Source organism: Microchirus variegatus (genome assembly GCF_963457635.1).
Source record: "Microchirus variegatus genome assembly, chromosome: 6".
In the NCBI taxonomy this organism is placed as follows: domain Eukaryota; kingdom Metazoa; phylum Chordata; class Actinopteri; order Pleuronectiformes; family Soleidae; genus Microchirus; species Microchirus variegatus.
In genome coordinates this window covers 28,506,405-28,531,046 of record NC_139807.1, presented here as the reverse complement: position 1 = coordinate 28,531,046, position 24,642 = coordinate 28,506,405, and the positions used below count along the sequence as shown (strand labels likewise).

The 24,642-nt window shown below is 45.6% G+C and overlaps 2 protein-coding genes across 3 annotated transcripts; one reads left to right on the top strand and one right to left on the bottom strand.

The window, feature by feature from the left end:
- Positions 1–534: 534 nt before the first annotated feature.
- Positions 535–5,675, bottom strand: zdhhc1 (zDHHC palmitoyltransferase 1). 2 transcript variants are annotated; one of them, XM_083890980.1, is made up of 11 exons: positions 5,487–5,675; positions 4,923–5,142; positions 4,616–4,791; positions 4,348–4,449; positions 3,093–3,217; positions 2,847–3,002; positions 2,568–2,683; positions 2,393–2,481; positions 1,673–1,787; positions 1,500–1,581; positions 535–1,340 (listed from the first exon to the last, which is right to left on the bottom strand). In XM_083890980.1, exons 2-11 carry the CDS (start codon positions 5,139–5,141, stop codon positions 775–777), a joined length of 1,746 nt encoding a protein of 581 aa, XP_083747106.1. In that variant the 5' UTR covers position 5,142; positions 5,487–5,675; the 3' UTR covers positions 535–774. The 2 variants fall into 2 exon arrangements, with proteins under 2 accessions (XP_083747106.1, XP_083747107.1); XM_083890981.1 differs by having other exon boundaries at positions 535–1,337.
- An 8,667-nt stretch (positions 5,676–14,342) lies between these two features.
- On the top strand, positions 14,343–24,216 carry hsd11b2 (hydroxysteroid (11-beta) dehydrogenase 2; the record flags this gene model as incomplete). The annotated part of the gene is made up of 5 exons (XM_083890982.1): positions 14,343–14,622; positions 20,336–20,548; positions 20,669–20,854; positions 22,320–22,457; positions 23,665–24,216. 5 exons carry the CDS (start codon positions 14,343–14,345, stop codon positions 24,093–24,095), a joined length of 1,248 nt encoding a protein of 415 aa, XP_083747108.1. The 3' UTR covers positions 24,096–24,216.
- Between the last annotated feature and the right edge of the window lie 426 nt (positions 24,217–24,642).

Here is a 24,642-nt window from a genome sequence, read left to right as displayed (position 1 = left end):
CCGAGTCCTGAGCAGAATATCTGCACAAACCTGTGTGTGTGTGTGTGTGTGTGAGGGGGGGGGGGGGGCAGGAAATGACCGCATGTCAGTGAACAGAACAGGAAGCAGCTGTGAGTGTGGGAGGAGTTCAGAATGACATCATGTTGTTGAGAGTGGGGTCTCTGGGGAGGAAGTCACATGATGACGCTCACACACACACACACTTCTCATTAGCGATCTGTTTTGATTGATGCTGTTATGTTGTCCTTGTTCGTTGTCAGGGCAACCCCTCTTCACAACATGGAGGGAGGATGACACGTACCCACACACACACACATGCACAGACACACTCTGTCACACAGACACACACACACAGAAGGTGTGTGGTTAAACAGAACACATGGTAATATTTAGCTTAGCATGATGCCTTAGCATGGGCTAAGTTAGTGACTGTTAGACTCAATGCAGAGTGATCAATGAAAATCACTTTTATTGATTAAAAAACATGATTCAGTCATGACGTCATTGTTTTCATGTAAAAAAGACGCAGTGTGTGCATGTGTGCGAGTGTGTATGCGTGCTAGCATAAGCTTGTATGTGTTTCTATTGCAGCTCAACAGAAAAGTGTGACCATCGTCCCTCTGCTGCTGAGTTACCATGGAGACCGACAGTCTCCACACACACACAGTAACATTTGAAGAAGTGATGATGTCACCTTTGACCTCAAAAATAAAAAATAAATAAATAAATAAATTGTGAGAACAGACGTGTGATTGTACAAAAACACAGTTCAGGTCACCGTTCTGTCCACGAGGCCACACCCGAGCCCAGAGATGCCCTGGACGCTGGCCTGGAGCTCTGTCTGGAGCCGGGTCTGGAGCCGGGTCTGGAGCTGGGTCTGGAGACAGGCCTGGAGGCAGGTTTGGAGCCGTTCTGCCACCTGCTTGGACCAACTGCCTCGCCACTTGTCCGACTGACAAACACGGCGGGAGGATGAGTGGACATCATCTCAAACCTCAGCTCTGCTGCGCTCTTATTTGAGTGTGAGAAGGAGGAGAATGGCATCTTCCTCTTAGTCCTGGGGGGGAGGGAGGGCAGGGAGAACCCTGCCACAGCTCGGTGTAAAGACGTGGCCGTGTCACAGGCAGCAGCGGCAGCGGATGAAGAAGAGCCCAGTTTAGCCAACACCACCGGGATCTCCTCCAGAGACTCAGCCGAGTCTGAGTGGTACTCAGCAGGAGGGGCGGCGGCCTGGATGGGGCCCGGGGGGAGGGTCAGGGGGGGCAGGGTGGCCCTCAGAGGGAATGCTGGGAGAGGAAGACGCTGAGCCATGGACACAGAGGACACGGTGCTGGGCTCTGCTGCACAACAAAGAGAAAATGGCACTGATCTAATTCCTGTTGTTCAGACTGGACATGTGTGAGCGGAGGTCAGAAGGTCAATGTGTGTGTGTATGGGTTAGGGTCCACAGCTGCTCTGTTGGAGCTAATGCTAAGCTAATTGTGTTTGTGTGTGTGTACCTGGGGGCGGGGCTGCACTCTGACATCTTTCTCTCTCTCTGGTTTCCTCTGAAGTGATTTTACAAACTTTCTTCTTCTTTTTCTGCAAAATAAAAACAATTTACTCAATTTAAGTGAGAGTATGTGTGTGTGTGTGTGTGTGAGTGAGTGTGTGTGTGCGAGTGTGCGTGTACCTGTGTGTGTCGATGCGTGTGTGCTGCTGCTTTTCGTTGAGTAGAGATGATGGGTGGAGCGTCTTCCTCCATGACAGGACTCGACACACTCATCACTCTGCCGTTAGCTAAAAACCTGACACACACACACACAAACACACATACACACAAAGAGAGAGAGACACCAAAGTCCATAGAGAAAATCAGTGATTTTAACATCACAGCACACAGGAGTTGTTGATCCACTGCTGCCTCCAATACTCAGTTCAAATGTCTTATTTTGTCACTTCAGTGTTTGAAATCCTGTGTTCAAAATGACCACACGAGGCAGCAGAGGACTAACAGCGCATGTGTCCCCGTGAGTTAAAATCACAGATTTTCTCTGTGGACTTTGGTGTGGGAGAGTGTACATGTCCTCAGAGTTATTTTTGGACACTGTGTCTAAGATTAACACACACACACACACACACACACACACACACACACCACCCTCCCTCAGCTCAAACACAATACACACTTTGTTTCTTTCAGGGAGTCACAGCCAAAGAATTTCACTTTGTAAACTTTGTTTACTGCAGAGAAAACTGTGTCCATGGCAACGGAGTCCAAAATACTGGCTGTTCACTGAAACGTGTCAGGACCTGGTCAGTGTGCCTCAGCCAATCAGAGACAGCCGAGCAGCAGGTACCAGAACATGTGTGTGTGAGTGTGTGTGTGTGTGTGCGAGAGAGAGAGACTTACTCTGCCTCCCCCTGCACAGACACAGTGGTAGGTTCCTCCACATTCACATGTGGGTTGGTATAACCCAGACTCCCAGAATAGTTCATGTCCTGAAGGGGGCAGCAGAGAGCACCGTCAGGACCACAGCACACACACAAACACACACAGATACACACACAAACACACGCAGAGTTACTTTGAGGACTGAAGGAGCCGCCGTCTCCCTCACGGATCCTGGTTTCCTCAAGTCTCTGTTGTCATGACGATGTCGCTGACGCACAATGTACTCATAAGTACTGAGTCTGTTCCACACTGAGAGCGAGAGAGAGAGAACAGATGTGACTGCACTCACACATACATGGCACTTTAACCCTTGACAGTGGGTGTGGCTAACACCTGGTGCTGAAGAAACACACACACAGGCGAAGAGGAAGAGGTGTGTGTGTGTGTGTGTGTGTGTGTGTGCTGCTCATACTCAGGTAGACATGGAAGCAGAGCAGGTGACACAGCAGCACCAAAGACATCAGACCCAGCGCCATGGTAACGGCAGCCAGACACGGAATCACTGCAGCAGCTGATCTGAGCGGAGCCACAGGAAGGAAGACGAACCACACACCTGTGTCGTTCCTCACTGACACAGACACACACACATACATACACACAGAGGTGAGTCTCCATACACTGCGTGTGAGAACACTTAAGGTCAGAGGTCAGATCTCACCAAGGAAGTGTTTGTCAGAGCGGAGTTTAGTCGGATCCACGAAGAACTCGATGAAGACGTAGGACGAGACAACCAGAACCAGACACACTCCGAAAAGGGCGGAGCCAACGCTGTGGAGGAACAACCTGTACACGATACACACAATCGTACTATAGTATACAAAGTACTTTCAAGTAGAGACAAGTGTAGTCAACAGGCTAAACAGGTGTAGTAAACAGGTTGAACATTTCAAAAATTAATAAAAATTATTTCTTAAGAGGTTTGCAAATATTTTCAACGGATCCTTGTTCAGGGCGATGCCGACTATTATGATGGTGAATTTCAAGTCATTCTGAGATACTTTTTGTTTTTGAGAAAAAAGTCAGCTCACTGTCAAAGTGCATCAGGGCAAATGGATCATTTCCTATATTTCAAAAATTCATTAAAATTATTCCTTAAAGGGTTTGCAAATATTTTCAACGGATCCTTGTTCAGGGCGATGCCGATTTCAAGTCATTCCGAGATACTTTTTGTTTCTGAGACTGTTTTTGAGACCCGTTAGTAAACACAGGTTAAAGAAGTGTAGTAAACAGGTTGAACAGGTGTAGTAAACAGATGTACTCAACAGGTTGAACGGGTGTAGTAAACAGGTGTACTCAACAGGTTGAGCGGGTGTATTGAACAGGTTAAAGGAGTGTAGTAAACAGGTTGAAAGGGTGTAGTGAACAGGTTAAAGGGGTGTAGTAAACAGGTTGAACAAGCGTAGTGAACAGGTTAAAGGGGTGTAGTAAACAGGTGTACTCAACAGGTTGAACGGGTGTATTGAACAGGTTAAAGTAGTGTAGTAAACAGGTTGAATAGGTGTAGTAAACAGGAGTAATCAACAGGTTGAACGGGTGTAGTGAACAGGTTAAAGGAGTGTAGTAAACAGGTTGAACGGGTGTAGTAAACAGGTTAAAGGGGTGTCGTAAACAGGTTGAACTGGTGTAGTAAACGGGAGTAATCAACAGGTTGAACGGGTACAGTGAACAGGTTAAAGTCGTGTAGTAAACAGGTTGAACGGGTGTAGTAAACAGGTTGAATGGGTGTAGTAAACAGGTTGAACGGGTGTAGTAAACAGGTTGAACGGGTGTAGTAAACAGGTTGAACAGGTGTAGTAAACAGGAGTAATCAACAGGTTGAACGGGTACAGTGAACAGGTTAAAGTCGTGTAGTAAACAGGTTGAACGGGTGTAGTAAACAGGTTGAACAGGTGTAGTAAACAGGTGTGTCTCACCTGTAGTTTCTGCTTCCTACACAGTTGTTGAGCCAACGACAGTGATGGTCAAAGTTAGCGACACATTTGTTACAGGCACTGCAGTGTTTAGACTTTGGTCCTCTGGAAAACAACAACAGCAACAATGTCAACACACACATATTGCACAGCATAGACACAGCTAGCCCCTTACCTTAACCCTAATATACACAGTCACATGATCTCAACTCTACATCAGTGTGTGTTGTACTGTATGTGTCTCTGTGAGGGTTGTGTGTGTGTTACTCACACGTCCACCTGGCACAGGTAGCAGTGGCAGTTCTCGATGACGTGCGCGTGTTTAGAGCGGTCAAACACGGGGACGGGACCTTTGTGGCTCTTTGTTCTGACGTTGCGGTCGGCCGGGTCGATGGACACGGCCATCACGTGGACGCACAGGTGACAGATGAACATGACGCCCGTGCACTGACTCACAGTTCAGGACTCACACACGCAACTCATGTGAATAAACCCCACTCAAAAAACATCTGATATCTGAGATGATGACCTCTGACCCCTCGTGCCGTGACTCAGCCACTGTGACAGTGTAAGGATACGATGTAGCCCGCGGGGATCCAGTGAGCGGGCAGCAGTGGGACGAACACGCCGAAGCTGGTGATGGCGAAGTAGATGTAAAGCAGCCAGGCCAACAGCTGGAAGGGGTGAGGAGGCCAAGTCCAGCCGTTTGTCCGAGAGCAGAGAGGCACGTCGGCTCGGTGTGGGCCGTCCTCTCCGACCGGCGCCGTGCGGTTGGGATTCCTACTGCACAAATCCATCCTGTGAACACATCACCACACACAGAGTTTCATTCACATTTAATCCAGATTACAAAAGTGTATTTATTCTCAGATGTTATCACGGTCTGACGCAGCAGGTCCAATATGGCACATGACCACAAATCACATCTACAATCAAGTGAAACAAATCTAGATAATCTAAGAGATTTCAAAATACAGTTGGAAATAATGTAATTTATTATCTGAATCAAATAATCCAGCAGATTATGATTGATATGTATATTCATCACTGATTGGTTCAAACAAATGTTTAATTGATCATCAAAAGAAATTTGACAGAAGCACTGATGACGAGGCTGCAGTTAACTCACCTGGTTAACTCACCTGGTTAACTCGGGTTAACGGGGCCTCCGCTCCGCCGCATCTCCTCCCAGACTGCGGCTCTGCCCCGGGGGCCTGCAGCGGCTCTGCCGTGCTCCGGCCGCGGCTGCTGCTGACACACAGACCCGGGTCAGAGCGTCTCAGTGCAGGCGTGAGCTGGCGTCCATCGCGTCCGCTGCAGAGCGCGGAGCTGCCTCCTGCTCACTGTTTACCGAGCTAACACGGCTAGCATGCTAACGACATGCAGCGCTAGCCTCGTGAGCTAGACTGACGGTGACCACCACGTGACCGCGGCCCCTCAATCGAACACCGGCTCTTTGTTTTTAACCTTTAACGACGAAACTTAACCGGGTTATTAGCCGGTTAGCCTTTAGCCGCTGCTAATGTCTCCTACCGTTTCTCAGACCCGTACGCCGTTTCCTTGGTAACGCTCCAGAACCACCCCGATTGGTCAGTGGTGCTGGGCCCCGCCCACTGCCTGCTGTCGCTGATCTGAGAGCAGCGTCCAGACGGACTGATGTGTTAAGACGGTACATCCAGCAGGGGGCAGCAGACCCCCCCGTGTGTGTGTGTGTGTGTGTGTGTGTGTGTGTGTGTGTGTGTGTGTGTGTGTGTGTGTGTGTGTGTGTGTGTGTGTGTGTGTGTGTGTGTGTGTGTGTGTGTGTGTGTGTGTGTGTGTGTGTGTGAAGAGCACAGGGGGAGATAGATGAAGATCAGAGGCGATTCTAGTGTCTGTAGGGGCCCTAAGCAAAAATTCCCAGGGGGCCCTTCCAACCAGTGTTCATCACATTGTTTTTCGAAATGAATGAAATAACATGGAAAAACCTTGTAATTAAATAATCATGTGAAACTATAAATGTAAAGAACAATAAAAAATAATGTAAATAGCTTTTAAAAAAAACTTATAACTTATAAACTTAGTGAAGAAAATACATTACACTGTAAATAATCCTCTTCATTTTCCAACTTGCAGAACGATAACCTATAAAACAATATAAATATATAGAACAATAAAATACTGTAAATAACTGAAAAAAACATATATAAACTGAGTAAAAAAGATATCCATTACACTGTAAATAATCCTCTTCATTTTCCAACTTGCAGAACGATAACTTCACAAAGGTTAACGTGAGGTGGGGCCCCTTTGGGGAGGTTTCCTACTGAGATGTCATTGCAAATCACCCATTGTTTTTTAAGGGGGACGAGGAGGCGGCTGGTCACTGCACATTTCAGTAAAAACAGCCCTCAGACTCAGAGTGTCAGGGGGGCCCCATCAGCTCGGGGCCCCAAGCAGTTGCTCACCTTGCCTGTTCACAAGCTGCGCCTCTGATGAAGATGGAGGATCTGGAGGGACCTGAAGACCAGCACAGGACATAAAGAACCAGGAGAGGACATGTGTTGCATTTAATAATCTTTAATAGTCTTTATTTATTTATTACACCTTGTTGTTATACACTCACACATTCCATCACACTCCACTGTCCAAATACATGTCCACTATAAAAGTAAAGTTCTACCATCTAGCAGCATGTCCTGCTTGTCTTTACAACGGTGTCCTCTGAAAACATCTGTATCTGTGCGTCACTGATCCTTGACTGAATGGACACGTTGTCCCGATGCTGCGTCCAGGGTCGTCCCCTCGTCCATCCGTCAGTCCGTCCTTCGTCTGTCCATGATCTGAGAGGGCAAGGGCACAGCGAGACGTGACGCCTCCTGTCAGCTGTGGTACCACGGCGTTTTCCCATGTAATGTCCTCATGTGGACACAGAGGAGGACACTGTGTCCATCAGCCCCGTCCTTACGCACATTGAACTCTGTCCTCAGAGTGTGAATCAGATTACTGTAATCAGATTAAGTGAATAAAAGATTGCCACGTCTGCTCTTCGCTGCAGTGTAAAAAAATGAAAGAATGAATGTGTGAAGTGATGAGGGAAACAGCAGCACAACCGTCAACCTGCTGTGATGGACCTGGACCTTAAATGTAGCGCCACCTACTGTTCATCTCTGTGAACTGGCTTTACAACAATGAAGAAAAGGTGTTTTAAAATGTATAATTTAAGTTAATGAGAGAATGTCAGGACATGTCCTCTCCTGTCTGTGTCTCGCAGGACATGTCCTCTCCTGTCTGTCTCTCAGGACCTGTCCTCTCCTGTCTGTCTCACTGTCCCCTCCTGTCTGTCTGTCTCTCTCTCAGGACATGTCCTCTACTGTCTGTCTCTCAGGACATGTTCCCTCCTGCCTGTGTCTAGCAGGACATGTCCTCTCCTGTCTGTTTCACTGTCCTCTCCTGTCTGTCTCTCAGGACCTGTCCTGTCTGTCTCTCAGGACTTGTCCTCTCCTGTCTGTCTCTCAGGACATGTTGTCTGTCTCTCAGGACTTGTCCTCTCCTGTCTGTCTCTCACGACATGTCCTCTTCTGTCTGTCTCACTGTCCTCTCCTGCCTGTGTCTCGCAGGACATGTCCTCTCCTGTCTGTCTCTCAGGACATGTCCTCTCCTGTCTGTCTCACTGTCCTCTCCTGTCTGTCTCGCAGGGCATGTCCTCTCCTGTCTGTCTCTCAGGCCACGTCCTCTCCTGTCTGTCTCACTGTCCTCTCCTGCCTGTGTCTCACAGGACATGTCTTCTCCTGTCTGTCTCGCAGGACATGTCCTCTCCTGTCTGTCTCTCAGGACATAGCCTCTCCTGTCTGTCTCACTCTCCTCTCCTGTCTGTCTCACTGTCGTCTCCTGTCTGTCTCGCAGGACATGTCCTCTCCTGTCTGTCTCGCAGGACCTGTCCTCTCCTGTCTGTCTGTCTGTCTCGCAGGACCTGTCCTCTCCTGTCTGTCTCACTGTCCTCTCCTGTTATGTCTCTCAGGTTGTCTGTCATTGTCTCTGTCTCTGTCGGGCACAGCGTGGTCATGTGACGTCTGTGTCTTGGTGTTGGCTGTACTTCCTGTCTCATGTCGCGGTGTTTTGTCCACGGCGTCTTCATCCGTCTTAATGTGAAGCATTAGGTCACAGTGTGTTTTGGACAGGTCTTGTTCAATCCTGCTAAAGCTGTCCTCTGTCCTTGCTCCGCCCACCTGCTGCTACTACTGCCAATCAGCTTAGCGGCTCAGCTACTCACCGACAGGAAGAGTGACCACCGCGGGTAGTCTGTCCTCCTCTGTCAACCACAACAACAACAACAACAACAACAACAACAACAACAACAACAACAACAACAACAACAACAACAACAACAACAACAGTTACACTGAGTCTTTACATAAGAGACATCATTAATCCACAGATTATTCCTGAAAGTGGACTTTTCACCTGTGCAGTGACAGTGACTGTAGCCTACGAGGTAATGACTGTGCTGTGAGCGCCCCCTTCTGTTCACACACAGAGACTGAAAATCTGGTTTTTAGCCTAACAAAAATAAAATCTGCATCAGCTTTGCATTAGCCTCGGGAGAGTAGCTAGCTTTGCATTTGCCTCAGGAGAGTAGCTAGCATAGCATTAGCCTCAGGAGAGTAGTTGGCTTAGCATTAGCCTCAGGAGAGCAGCTAGCTTAGCATTAGCCTCAGGAGAGTAGTTATCTTAGCATTAGTCTCAGGAGCGTAGCTAGCTTAGCATTAGCCTCAGGAGAGTAGTTGGCTTAGCATTAGTGTCGTAGAATCGAGAAGTTCCAGCTGTGTTTTGTTGTGTTACCTCAGTTGTGCAACTTATGTTGACATGTACTGGGCTTTTCACTTAGCCGCATGTGTTTACTGTAACTACACCACCTTCATCTGTCAAGTTCAGTTGTTGACAGTGTGAGCTGAGGAGTGTGAGGATCAGACTCAGGATCAGACTCAGGACCAGTGTCCTTGAAGACGTTGAATGGACACTGGCTGGACTAATCTGGTGTCCCCCCCACCCACCCCCCCGTCCTCTTGTCTTGGCTCCAGACTAACGTGGACATGAGTGGACAACATGTGAGGAGACAACATGTTGTTTACTGTTGCAGTAACAGTTTTTGAGGCGTAGCATTGTTTCTGTTTAGTGCACAGATGTGTGTCCTCATGTCCTCATGTCATGCCACAGAGCACAGGACACACATTCACAAAGACAGACATTCTTCATGACTACAACACACACACACACACACACACACACCATTCTCATGTTCGTCTAAATTATCTGTGAATAGCAAAGAAAACATAGCTGAAACCAGGTCAGAGTGTTATATGTTATATTCGTTTATTTATATATATATATATATATATATATATATATATATATATATACATATATTCGTTTTTCTTTTATTCTGAAAGCTTTATTTCACTAATGATGATGATGATGGTGGTGGTGGTGGTGGTCGACCCTCAGCACCAGCTGAGTCCAGGGTTACTGTCGTAACAGCTGTGAGGCGTCATGACACACTGACCTCAATCTGTGATGCAATTGTTCCTCCGTGCTGCTTAGTAGACCAGAGCAGAGTCACGCCCACCAGTTAAAAAGGTTAAAGGTCACACCTGAGTCAGCCCAGAACAGACCATGAGGTAAAAGGATCAGGTGGAACATGGGCGGAGCTAGAAGGCAGGTTACAAAACATTGAGGCAGCAAATAGTGTGAGTAACAGGTCAAAGAGGTCAGATTAGGATCACTAAGGTCAGACGGGTCAGACTCGGGTCACTGAGGTCACTGAGGTCACTGAGGTCACTAAGGTCAGACGGGTCAGACTCGGGTCACTGAGGTCACTGAGGTCAGACGGGTCAGACTCAGGTCACTGAGGTCACTGAGGTCAGACGGGTCAGACTCAGGTCACTGAGGTCAGACTCGGGTCACTGAGGTCAGACTGGGGTCCCTGAGGTCAGACTTGGGTCAGACTCAGGTTACTGAGGTCAGACTCGGGTCCCTGAGGTCAGACTTGGGTCACTGAGATCACTCACTGAGGTCAGACTGGAGTCAGACTTAAGACCCTGAGGTCAGACTCGGGTCAGACTCGGGCTACTGTCAGACTCGGGTCAGACTGGAGTCAGACTTAAGACCCTGAGGTCAGACTCGGGTCAGACTCGGGCTACTGTCAGACTCGGGTCAGTGAGGTCAGACTTGGGTCTCTGAGGTCAGACTAGTGTCACTGAGGTCAGACTTGTGTCCCTGAGGTCAGACTCGGGTCCCTGAGGTTAGACTAGGGTCACTGAGATCAGACTCGGTTCAGACTCGTGTTACTGTCAGACTCGGGTCACTGAGGTCAGACTTGAGTCAGACTCGGGTCACTGAGGTCAGACTCGGGTCACTGAGGCTCCTGAGACGATTGCTGTGGAGACAACACAACACTTGTGGAGAGAGTGAGGAGCGACGAGCGTTACATCACAGCCTCCTCTTCTCAGAAAATGTATTTTTTCACTCTTTAATCTACATCTCTGTAACATGTTGGCTTGTTCTTTTTACTAATTCTTTAACTAATTTTTAGTGCTGTCAAAATTAACGTGTTAACGCAGGTTGATTCATTTGTGGAATTAACGCATTCACTTTTTCTAACGCACTTTCTCACTTTCATCGTGCTATGGGTAGATTGCAGTTTATGAACAGGCAACTGCTTGGGGCCCTAAGCCGATAGGGGGACACCCGACACTCGGAGCCTCAATGCATCAGTGACCAGCTGCAACAATGGTTGATTTGCAATGACATCTCAGTAGGAAACCTCCCAAACGGGGCCCCACGTCACCTCACGTTAACCTGTGTTATTGTTCTGCAAGTTGTAAGGAAAATGAAGAGGAGTTATAAATCAGGAAGTTAGAAGAGGAAAGAAAGAGAAAGAAAGACACAGTTATAAGTGGTGCTACTGGCGCAGGTAATGATATAATCATAACATTAACAGTAAATGAACAGTTACTTTGTCTAACTAACGGGGACACAGACTTGAACAGCAGCTAACATTATCATCAGAATGCTAGGTGACGCTAACGCTAACTAGCAGAAGCAGTGCTTCAAAGGTGCTGATGAGGAATTTCCTACTGTGGGTTTAGTACCCCCAAGAAAACTATTTAACTTCTATACTTTATATTTTGTTTATAATGTGAGTTATTTACAGTGGAATGTTTTTGGGTTTTTTTAAGTTATTTACAGTATTTTATTTTTTTCTATTTATATTGTCTTATAATGCGGGTTCTTTACAATGTAATGTTTATTTTTTACTAAGTTTGTATAGGTTTTTTTTAAAGTTATTTACAGTATTTTATAGTTCTTTGATTAATCCACAGCTACCCTGTGATTAATCTGATTAAAATGTTTATCTTTTGATTTTGCCCTACTAATTTTATTAATCAGAGCAAATTATCTCTCTGTTAGTTGAAGGACTGTGTGCCTGTGTCAGGTAACAGGTGACAACAGTTTGCAGCTACAGCAGAGCTGCAGCAGGAAGGACGCCAGAGCGAGGACAAACACCTGGAGTGAATGACGTCTTTTCGGCTGAAAATGGTCCCTGAACCCAGCAGAGCGTGTTCTCACCTCTGTAAAGATAAGAGATGAAATCATCTAATGTGACACAGAACGTCCTGATCCTGTGGATACTTTGTGTCTTCAGGACGAACCACTTTAATTTAGAGGGAAGAGGAAAAGATGAACACATTGTTGTTGATGAGCTCAAAAGGTCTGCGTCTATAACGTGTGTGAGCTGACCGTGACTGAGGACGGGCAGTCCCGTCTTTAATCTGCAGGTTGTAGAACATTCCGGTGAGGTCAGAGGTCATGGTGTGACCGGTAAAGCTGATCTGGGACACACGAAGAGCAGCTCAGGTAGTGATGTGTGTCCGTCAGACTGTGCTGGGATTAAGGGAAAGGGTCCAGAGGTCACAGCCACAGGTAATGGACTGGAACAGACTGAATCTGCTCATGAGTGAAGAGAAGACGCAGACGATCATCAGGAGACACTGAGTCATGAGTCTCCTCCTGTTTCTCATCAGATTCATTAACACAAAATAAAGGTGGACAAACAGAAACAGAGGCTTTTATTTTGAAAAACGGCAGCTTTGTGTTTTAGCCTGGACAAACAGAAACTGAGGTTTTTATTTTGAAAACTGCAATGTTTCTTTTAGTTTAGTGTGGACGAGCAGAATCAGAGGCTTTTATTTTGAAAACTGCAGTATTTTTCTTTTAGTTTAGTGTGGACGAACAGAAACAGAGGCTTTTATTTTGAAAACTGCAGGTTTTTTTTAGTTTAGTGTGGACAAACAGAATCAGGGGCTTTTATTTTGAAAACTGCAGTGTTTTTCTTTTAGTTTAGTGTGGACAAACAGAAACGGAGGTTTTTATTTTGAACACTGCAGTGTTTATTTAGTTTAGTGTGGACCAATTTGGAATGGGAGTGTTCAGCCCAGGGACATGAATGTTCCATGTTCGCCGAGGACAGTGTGGTTTTTTTTTTAATCCACAGATCAGCTGATTGTTTCACAAACACAAACAACAATCAGCTGTTTAACAACTGATCAACTTTTCTGTTCAATTTAATGATTCATAATCATCTGAATCTCTTTATACATTCACAGATTATCTATGTTTTAATAATCCATACACCATCAAACATCTAAACTCCAATAATCTCATCCATCAATAATTCATGCAATAATAATCCATCATTAATTCAATAATCTTTTGTTCTAATACACTAGGACAATAATCCATACGCAGTAATAATCCATGCTAGCTTCTGGTCGAGGCTCATGAAGTGCTCGTCTTCACGCGCCTCTCCTTGAATTTAAATACGGCTGATGTTAAAGGTGCATTATGTAATAAATCTAAAGCAACTGGCCATAAATCATAGATCACCAATCATTAGAGTCAGTAGAGTCTCAGCAGCCGAGCAACCACGGGTTGCCAGTTATGTAAGAAAACGAAACTTAAAAGACCTCGGTATTTTGAATTTGAATGTAGTAACCGTTTTTTGGCCACATTCTTACATATGGCACCTTTAAAGGTGATGTATTTAAAAAAAAAACAAAAAAAAAACAGTGACCTCTAGTGTTTAAAATGGTTACTGCATTAGTAAGGTCGTGAGACACACACACACAGTGTTGAAGATCTACAACATGTGTGGTGTCTGAAGACGTCATAATCATTATTTTATGACTTAACATCATAAATGAATTACATATATCACCTTTAAGTGAAGTTAAGATAAAGTTTAGACGCAAGTGTGTGTGTGTGTGTGTGTGTGTGTGTGTGTGTGTGTGTGTGTGTGTGTGTGTGTGTGTGTGTGTGTGTGTGTGTGTGTGTGTGTGTGTGTGAGAGAGAGAGAGAGAGGGAGAAAATGTGTGTGTCTGTGTGTGTGTGTGTGAGAGAGAGAGAGGGAGAAAATGTGTGTGTGTGTCTGTGTGTGAGAGAGAGAGAGGGAAAAAATGTGTGTGTGGGGGGTGTATGTGTGTGTGTGTGTGTGTGTCTGTGTGTGAGAGAGAGAGAGGGAAAAAATGTGTGTGTGGGGGGTGTATGTGTGTGTGTGTGTGTGTGTGTGTGTGTGTGTGTGTGTGTGTGTGTGTGTGTGTGTGTGTGTGTGTGTGTGTGTGTGTGTGTGTGTGTGTGTGTGCAGATTAGATGCAGGGTTGCAGCCTGAAGCCCCGCCCCCCCCTGCACTTCTCCTCTATATACACTGAGTGAGAGAGAGAGGGACGATCTCTTCTAGGAGAGGAGTGTGTGTGTTTGTCTCTGTTTGTCTATGTGTGTGTGTGTGTTTGTGTGTGTGTGTGAGCAGCAAAGAGGGAGAGCGGGCAAGAGACAAACACTGTGACTGACCGACAGTAAACCTGAGACACACACACTTCTGTTGAGACAGAGAGTGGACGGACAGACAGACAGAGAGACAGAAACTGAGAGGACAGACAGGTGACACAGCTCTGTCTTTGTCTCTGATGATGGACGACTACACTCTACCTTCATGGATACACATTGCTGTTCTCACTGTGTTTGTGGGCGGAGTCATGAAGAAGATTTTGGCGTCCCATCTAAGCCCCACCCCCGCCGTGGTGGCGTGGCTAGGCGCCACCGTGCTGGTGGAGCGTCTCTGGGCCTTCTGTCTTCCTGCATTACTGGTTCTGGTTCTGCTCGGCGTGGTCTGCTGCCTCTTCTCCATCACCAGGTCAGCGCCGCCCACCAAGCTGCCGGCACAGGGGAAGGCGGTCTTTATCACAGGTAAGAGCAGGAGGCTCCACCCACTCACTTAGGTGTGTGATGTGTCCATCTGTAACGGTGTGAGACAAAAAGTTGAAAGTTGAAAGTTTCCTGTGAAACAAACAATCAACACTTTTCTTCATCTTCTTCATCATAAACAAAATGTACGTTCCAGGAAAGTTTCCAAAGCTCTGCAGAAAAGAAACAGAGACGGAACTCAATCTCTGAAACATTAAAAAAAAACTGTGTGTGTGTGTGTGTGTGAAAGAGAGAGAGAGTGTGTGTGTGTGTGTGTGTGTGTGTGTGTGTGTGTGTGTGTGTGTGTGTGTGTGTGTGTGTGTGTGTGTGTGTGTGTGGGTGTGTTCCAGCTGGCTCTCTGCCATCTGTGTTAATGAGATTATCAGATCTGCAGATTAATGTGACTGTTCATTAACAACCACTCACTGCTGCTGTAATCTGTAATCTATAACCCATCATGTAATCTGTTACATGTAATCTACAGCCCATCATGCAATCTGTTATGTGTAAACTATAACCCACCATGTAATCTGTAATCTATAACCATCATGTAATATGTTACATGTAATCTAATACCCCTCATGCAACCTGTTATCTGTAATCTATAACCCACCATTTAATCTGTAATCTACAACCCATCATGTATTCTGTTATGTGTAAGTCTATAACATCAAATCAGATCAAATCTCTAACCTCTTACTCAAACTAAGACAGAAGAAATCTGTGACAGAACCAGAGTGAGAGGAGAGGACGTGGACAGGGGAGAGGTGGGGGACAGTAACTATATATATAGTTGTATAATTGTGTCTTATAATGTCATTAATGTCGGCACTAACAACAACATTAGACTGATATCAATCATGTAATCATAATAATATTTACAATAATAACAGCATCAGATCTGGATCCCGGTGGTACCGTGTCGTATGTCGCCTATAATCTCTAACATGTGATCCATAATGACACAATCCATAATCCATATCCATCTATGTCACACGTAATAATAATACATCTATAATCAATTACACAAAGCACATAATCTGGAAACAATCACGTATATTATGTAACATGTATTATGTCACGTATAATCTCTAAAATGTAATCCTTAGTCATGTAGGACGTCACCTGTGAACTGTAATTTATAAAATATAATCTATAATCTAACACATATCATGTAATCTCAATTCATACCATGTAACACAATGTTTTTATCTGTAAACATGTAGTACATCGCCTATAATCTCTAACATGTGATCCATAATGACATAATCCATATCCATCTATGACATAACATGTAACACGTAATCTATAATCAATTACACATAGCACGTAATCTGGAAACAATCACGTATGTTATGTCACATGTAGTATGCCACCTATAATCTCTAAAATGTAATCCTTAGTCATGTAGGATGTCATCTGTGAACTGTAATTCATAAAATATAATCTATAATCTAACACATATAATGTAATCTCAATTCAAAATAACGTTTGTTTTTTTTTATCTGTAAACATTATCGTTTTCATGTAACAGGTAATCTGTATTTTTAAGTCAATCACAGGAATTATAAACAAAAATCATTCATGAAAATTCATCTTCATCCAGATTATGATCATCTGGTGAGTGATTTTTATAGGGATGTGTGATAAAATCATAAATCACCCCGACAGTAACAGTGAATTACCTGACTGTTGTGTTGATGCTGTCACAACACTGTCACATCACTGCCACAACACCGTCACAACAGTTACAACACTGTCATAACACCATCACAACACTGTTACATCACTGCCACAACACTGTCACAACACCCTCACAACACCGTCACAACAGTTACAACACTGTCATAACACAATCACAACACTGTTATAGCACAGTCATAACACCATCACAACACTGTTACATCACTGCCACAACACTGTCACAACACCCTCACAACACCGTCACAACAGTTACAACACTGTCATAACACCATCACAACACTGTTACATCACTGCCACAACACTGTCACAACACCCTCACAACACCGTCACAACAGTTACAACACTGTCATAACACAATCACAACACTGTTATAGCACAGTCATAACACCATCACAACACTGTTACATCACTGCCACAACACTGTCACAACACCCTCACAACACCGTCACAACAGTTACAACACTGCCATAACACAATCACAACACTGTTATAGCACAGTCATAACACCATCACAACACTGTTACAACACTGCCACAACACTGTCATAACACAATAACAACACTGTCATAACACCATCACAACACTGTTACATCACTGCCACAATACCGTCACAGCACCGTCACAACAGTTACAACACTGTCATAACACAATCACAACACTGTTACATCACTGCCACAACACTGCCCCAACAGTCACAACACCGTCACAACAGTTACAACACTGTCACAACACTGTCATAACACCATCACAACACTGTTACATCACTGCCACAACAGTCACAACACTGTCACAACATCGTCACAACAGTCAGAACACCGTTACAACACAGTCACAACACTGTTACAACATTGTCACAACAGTTACATAACTTGACAATGAGTTTCTCAGATTTGGCTTAGTTCTTCAGGATGTGAGCCCTCCAGGTGAAAACACACCACACCTGCGTAGTAACACATTAACACCGGTGTTACTTTAACCCACAGTCAGTGTTTTTGTCCAGAGAACACGGACTCTGGACCAAGGTGTGCTCACACGCCTCCCACGCAGGAAGGGAAGCACTTTCATCTGAAGGAATTAAATGTGAGATAATAAGATAAATATTGTTGTAATGAACTGAGGGCGGAGCCTGGCCACACTAAACTAAAATCACATGACCCATCGATCAAGGCCACAGCTCCTGAAAGCACCTCCCCTTCTGTCACTGTCTCAGGCTGGAAATTCAGTGTACATCCAGAAGTTTGCGTGGTAGATCTTCTTTGGCGCCTCCTGCTGGAGGATTTCTGGTCACGCCCAGCTGGGAAGAGACTTTAAATCAAACAAGAATGTCCCATCTGTCCTGGAGATGTCTCAGCCTTCCTCAGGAGGAGCTGGATGGATGAACTGGATTATTCTGTAACCATCATAATAAAGACGAAGAAAAAGATGGATGATAGATGATGGATGGACAGAGAGAGAGAGAGAGAGAGAGAGAGAGAGAGACAGGGACACAGAGAGCAGGAGCTGATGTACATGTCAGACAATAATAATCTTATATTATAACATTATAGGATTTAATTGTTTTTAATTCCAGCAGCAGCTATAAATAACAATGATAATACCGAGGTCACATGGAGGTCAACTGGTGCCATGGCAACACCAGTGACTCATCATAAGAACCACAGGATGAACTTCCTGCTTCATTTCTAAATCCAGTCCACAGTAAAACAGGACCTGGTCCCGGGCCGAGTCCCAATTGTGTTGGTGAAGGTCAGCGTGGGGTCACGTGGAGGGGAAAGGCCCAGGAAATGTCTTCAAACAAAGAGCCACATTCTTCTGTAGATGAAGATCAGAGTCGCGGGTCACACTGACCAGACAGCGCCACCTACAGGCCAGGGAAACTCCCCAAAGACTCTGAGTAAATGATGGGGAGGATAGTTTCTGTTTAAGTTCACCACATGAGGAGCTTCTATGGGCTGAAATATGTGCCATCAGAAACTGAATTTTATTTTTTTATTTTATTTCATTTATATTTGAATTTGAATTGCTAAACTTGAGTAATTTCATTAAAAAATTGAATTTGAATCACATGATTTTAATTTGTAATGTTTAATTTGAAATATTGCATTGAAAAACGGAATCTGAATAGCATAATTTGAAATTAAATTTTTCAAATTCAACACCTCATATATATTCGCATTTAGTTCTCACAATTAAAATTCAGTTCTCACGATTCAAATTCAGATCTCAAAATTCAAATTCAGTTCTCAAAATTCAGATTCAAATTACTGTGACAGACATGCGGGTAGTTCAAGGATGAAGGAGGAACAATCGAGCGCAGATAGAGGAGAATCACTTTGGTTTTTCGCCAGAACACAGCAGCAGTCACTGTTACACATAGTCAGCGCGCTGACTTTGCTGTGAGCGCCACCTGCTGATTGAAAGAGAGACACACGAAAAAGCAGATAAGTAATCTACGAAAGCCTACGATGTCTGCGTCACATGTTTACGTCTTCATCTCACTGTCAGACAGACTTTTCCAACAGGAAACTGAAGTTCGTAAACCACTCACTCTCCCACACCAAAGTCCAAAGAGAAAATCAGTGATTTTTAACATCACAGCACACAGTAGGTGTTGATCCACTGCTGCAGTCTTATTTTGTCACTTCAGTGTTTGAAATCCTTTGTTCAGATTGACCTCAGTGACACAAAGTGACCACACGAGGCAGCAGAGGACCAGCAGCTCCTGTGTCCCCGCCAGCTAAAATCACTGATTTTCTCTGTGAGGTTTGGTGTGGGAGAGTGAGTGGTGCAGGCAGCAGTGTCAGTGATCTGTCAGTACTGATTAGTATTTGTTATAAATTCAAATGTTAACGTGAGTTTGGCTCTGGTTAAAATGGTCAGTTACCAAAGCGTATCACCACTGTGGGGAACTTGAACTGGGTCCAGTTGGTGTCCTGTGTCCTGGACATTTGTCAGTGGGAGGAGCCAGTGAAGTGGGTCCACGGGTTCAGTTCCACAGCTGCATGAAACTGGATCCTCGTCCAGGCGTTTGTATGAAAACACAAGTGTCATTCTTCTTTATCTCTTACTCTTCCTGCCCTCTCTTCCTTCCCCTTTCCCGTTTTTGTTTTGAAACCCTCAAACTTTCATGTCCTAAAGTCTCAAAGGTTTACAACCCTCCCCACAAACCGATCAGTGCTGACGAGTGTGTGTCATCCTCGCGGTTATTTCTGAGCTCCGCCTCCTCCTGTCACATGACCTCTGCTCACAGTTGGACAACTTTGTTCCTGCACTGTTTCCAAATGATGAAGCAACGCTGTGGTCGAGTTGTTCTCACACACACAAAAAAAAACCTCTCAGAACAAACAGCAGCAGAGCAGGAAAATGTTGCTCAACACTCAAACGGAGTCACTCCATTCATCCATTCATCGGCCATGAATCTCTGCTCAGGAACAATGTACTGTGTGTGTGCGTTTGTGTGTGTCAGGCTGGTTCTCAGCAGCAGGGGGCGCTCACAAGGATCTTCCTTTAAAGGCGTCACATTCACTTCTTCAAGGTCACTTGACCTTCGTCAGGGACCGCACCAGATCAGCTGTTCACACAGACCAAACTCCGCCCCCTCCTCCTTCTGGTCAGACCTCACCCTCACATGCTCCTCCTCCTCCTTCTGGTCAGACCTCAACCTAACATGCTCCTCCTCCTCCTTCTGGTCAGACCTCACCCTCACATGCTCCTCCTCTTTCTGGTCAGACCTCACCCTCACATGCTCCTCCTCCTCCTTCTGGTCAGACCTCACCCTCACATGCTCCTCCTCCTCCTTCTGGTCAGACCTCACCCTAACATGCTCCTCCTCCTCCTCCTGGTCAGACCTCACCCTAACATGCTCCTCCTCCTCCTGGTCAGAACAGCGAGTACCTCAGAGTCAGTTTTGTAGGTGACGGGACTTCTGGGAAAGTGGGGGGTGGAGCTTCACATATGTTTGTCTGTGAACTGTCAGTGTTTGTGATGGACTGACCACTGTGTGTCTCTGCAGGTTGTGACTCTGGTTTTGGGAAAGCGACAGTGAAGCGCCTCGACTCTATGGGCTTCGAGGTGTTCGCCACAGTGTTGGATCTGTCTGGAGATGGCGCCAGAGAGCTGCAGAGCACCTGCTCGTCCCAGCTGACCCTCCTCCAGGTGGACATCACTGATCCACAGCAGGTCCATCAGGCGCTGCTGGACACCAAGGCCAAGCTGGGCCTGAAAGGTAAAGATAAGCTGACCCCCCCTGCTTCTGACCTCTGACCTCTGATGTAAAATGGAAGTGTGTCTGTCATGTGATCACATGATGATGTCAGCTGTGTGTGTGTGTGTGTTTGTGCCATAGGTCTCTGGGGTTTGGTGAACAACGCCGGCGTCTGTGTGAACTTCGGAGATACAGAACTCTCACTGATGTCAAATTTCCGCGGCTGCATGGAAGTGAACTTCTTCGGGACGCTGAGCGTCACCAAGAGCTTCCTGCCTCTGCTGAGACGCTCCAGAGGACGCATCATCTCCATCTCCAGCCCTGCAGGTGTGTGTGCGTGTGTGCAGTGAAAGTCAGACAGGACCAGAACCAACTCTAGCGCTGCGCCCTGAATGCCAACCCAGTGTTCTTGACGTGGGATCAGAATGTTATGATGCACTGTGTCAAGTCCAAAGCACCAGAACCACACAGTCCCCACTGTCAGTCACCGGGAGAATGTCATTAAAAATAAGTGCTGACCCAGTAATGTGGACGATTTAAAGCCTGACTGGAAAAACTCCATGAAGACCAAGTTTTCCAGGAATTTTCTATGATCTATGGGGTCCAGACCAGGTTTCTTAACCAATAGTTGCACAACCGCATGTTTCGACATTTCAGGAACCGCACTTGAGGCCAAACTCTTATTAATAACAGCAAGGAGAGAAGGTCAAAAGATGGTCTTTTGACAGACAGAACCTCTTTAGAGGGGGCGAGGGGGAACTCATCTGTTGGAGAAGAGAAGAAGACTTCCTCTGATCAACAATCAGACACAGGCTTAATCTGGACTAACACTGAGAGACACAGGCTCAATCTGGACTAACATTGAGAGACACAGGCTTTATCTGGACTAACATTGAGAGACACACAGGCTTAATCTGGAATAACACTGAGACACACAGGCTTAATCTGGACTAACACTGAGAGACACAGGCTCAATCTGGACTAACACCGAGAGACACAGGCTTAATCTGACCAAACAATGAGAGACACAGGCTCAATCTGGACTAACACTGAGAGAGACAGGCTTAATCTGGACTAACATTGAGAGACACAGGCTTTATCTGGACTAACATTGAGAGACACACAGGCTTAATCTGGACTAACACTGAAACACACAGGCTTAATCTGGACTAACACTGAGAGACACAGGCTCAATCTGGACTAACACCGAGAGACACAGGCTTAATCTGACCAAACAATGAGAGACACAGGCTCAATCTGGACTAACACTGAGAGAGACAGGCTTAATCTGGACTAACATTGAGAGACACAGGCTTTATCTGGACTAACATTGAGAGACACACAGGCTTAATCTGGACTAACACTGAAACACACAGGCTTAATCTGAACTAACACTGAGAGAGACAGGCTTAATCTGGACTAACATTGAGAGACACAGGCTTAATCTGGGCTAACACTGAGAGAGACAGGCTTAATCTGGACTAACACTGAAACACACAGGCTTAATCTGGACTAACACTGGGAGACACACAGACTCAATCTGGACTAACACTGAGATACACAGGCTCAATCTGGACTAACACTGAGAGACACACGAATACACAAGTCTTTAGTTAAAGTGGATAAAATCACTGAGAGTGAGTCTCAGTGTCTCAGGCTGGTTCTCAGCAGCAGGGGGCGCTCACTCCTGAACTACCACTTTAATATGAATGAGCTCACCAGTTGGCGTGTGTGATGTCATGACAATGATGATGATGATGATGATGATGATGTCATGTATCTCTGTTTCCAGGCGATCAGCCGTTTCCATGTCTGTCAGCGTACGGAGCCTCTAAAGCAGCTCTCAACCTCCTGGTCAACACTCTGAGACACGAGCTGGAGCCGTGGGGCGTCCAAGTGTCCACCATACTGCCGTCGTCATACAAGACAGGTAACGTCTTTGAACGCCACATCTGAGGCTGGTGAGGTCAGCGAGGGGCGACATGTGTGTCCGGCCTCCTGCGTGGCGTAACGAGGAGCATGTGTGTGTGTGACACCACATCTGCTTTTATTCACTCACATTATTAGACTTGCGCAGATGGACGCACACACGAGCAGAGCCAGAGAGGTTTGGAATGCAGCCGCTCGCTGTGGCCTCACGTCTTTTATGTTTCACTGCACAGTCTGTTCTTCACACATGTTGCAGTCTTACTTAAAGGGACAGTTCGGAATTTTGGACATAAGACCTATTTTCCAACTCAGCCGATGTGATGGAGACGTCTGGAGACATTTTCAAGAAATTTAATTCAGTTCATGTAGTTGCTGAGTTCACTGGTGCTATGGCTAGCGCAAGTCAATGGTACAAGTTAGCATGGCATTAGAAACACTCATACCGACTCCACAGTGCACCCGAGGAAATCAATTGTAACGGCAGACTATCAATGTACATATCTGTGTTGATAGAATGTTTGAAATAAAACCAACCTTGCAATTTGAAGGATTTATGTCTCAGCAGCAGCAGCGCGTCATATTTCCTGTTGACTTGACTGATTCCACTGCTGCTGAGAAAGTAGTTCCTCAGAAATTCATGCAATGCGAGGTTAGTTTTGTTTCAAATATTATTCTGTCAACACAGATATGTACATCGATAGTCTGCTGTTACAATTGATTTGCCTCGGGTGCACTGTGGAGTCGGTATGAGTGTTTCTAATGCCATGCTAGCTGGTACCATTGACTTGCGCTAGCCATAGCACCAGCAAACTCGGCAACTAGAAGAACTGAAAGAAATTTCTTGAAAACGTCTCCAGACGTCTCCATCACACAGGCTGAGTTGGAAAATAGGTCCAAAACAACAATACAGCCAAAATATTTTCATTAAAAAAATATTTTGCAGACTGCAAATCATGTTTTGGCATGTGGCGCCACCTACCGCCGTCTACCAATCATTGCAGTCAGTAGAGTCTCAGCTGCCGAGCAACCACGGGTTGCCAGTTACGTTAGAAAGCGAAACCTAAAAGACCTCGGTATTTTGAATTTGAATGTAGTAACTGTTTTTGGCCACATTCTTACATATGGCAGCTTTAATGCAACAGTGTCACAGGAAGTAATGCTGTCTCCTCGTTGGTCCACTGTAACCGTGATGTCATGTGTGTCCTCAGGTCATTCCAGTAACCACGCCTACTGGGAGGAGCAACACAAACAGCTGCTGCAGAGCCTTCCTCCATCGCTGCTCGATGAGTACGGCGAGGACTACGTCAACGAGACCAAAGATTTGTTTGACGCCTACTCCAGACAGGCCAACCCTGACCTCAGCCCCGTGATCAACACCATCGTAGAGGCGCTGCTGGCGCCGCAGCTGCAGCCGCAATACTACGCCGGCCCGGGTGTCGGACTCATGTACTTCATCCACAGCTACTGTCCCTTCAGCCTCAGCAACCGCTTCCTCCAGAAACTGTTTGTGAAGAAGAAGCTGGCGCCGCGAGCTCTCAGGAAGCAGTCCAGCTTTGAGGCGAGCCTCATCATCAACAACAACAACAACAACATCATCAATAACAACAACAACAACAACAACGATGACAAGCTCATGTAGCAGCAATGACAAACCGTGGAGCTGCACGTGTGAATTTTCTGCCTTTGTGACGCCCCCATGTGGACACACCTGGAGGTCAGGGGGTGGAGCCTGTTATCTGAGAAGACACACAGAGAGACATTTGCACTGACGTACTGTCCTTCATCACAGATGATACAAACAATTAAGGAGAAGTTTGTTTTGACCTTTGACCTCTGACCTTTGTCCACATTCACACTTGTTTTACGTGTCTTCTCCTCGCACTGTCAATGTTGCACGTCTGCTGACATCCTGACGTCATGTAAACAGACAGATCACATCATGTAAACAGTCAGATTACAACCATCAGATCACATCATGTAAACAGTCAGATTACAACAATCAGATCACGTCATGTAAACAGTCAGATTACAATAATCAGATCACATAATGTAAACAATAGATTACAACAATCAGATCACATCATGTAAACTATCAGATTACAACAATCAGATCACACCATGTAAACAATCAGATCACATCATGTAAATAATCAGATCACATCATGTAAACAGTCAGATTACATCAT

Bases quoted from the DNA above. Each gene is read 5' to 3' on its own strand.
- zdhhc1 (XM_083890980.1), bottom strand. From the start codon at position 5,141: ATGGATTTGTGCAGTAGGAATCCCAACCGCACGGCGCCGGTCGGAGAG. The intron at 4,450-4,615 runs GTGAGTAACACA...GTTGTTTTCCAG, and splicing joins TACCTGTGCCAGGTGGACGT to AGGACCAAAGTCTAAACACT. The intron at 1,582-1,672 runs GTACACGCACAC...TTTATTTTGCAG, and splicing joins ACACGCATCGACACACACAG to AAAAAGAAGAAGAAAGTTTG.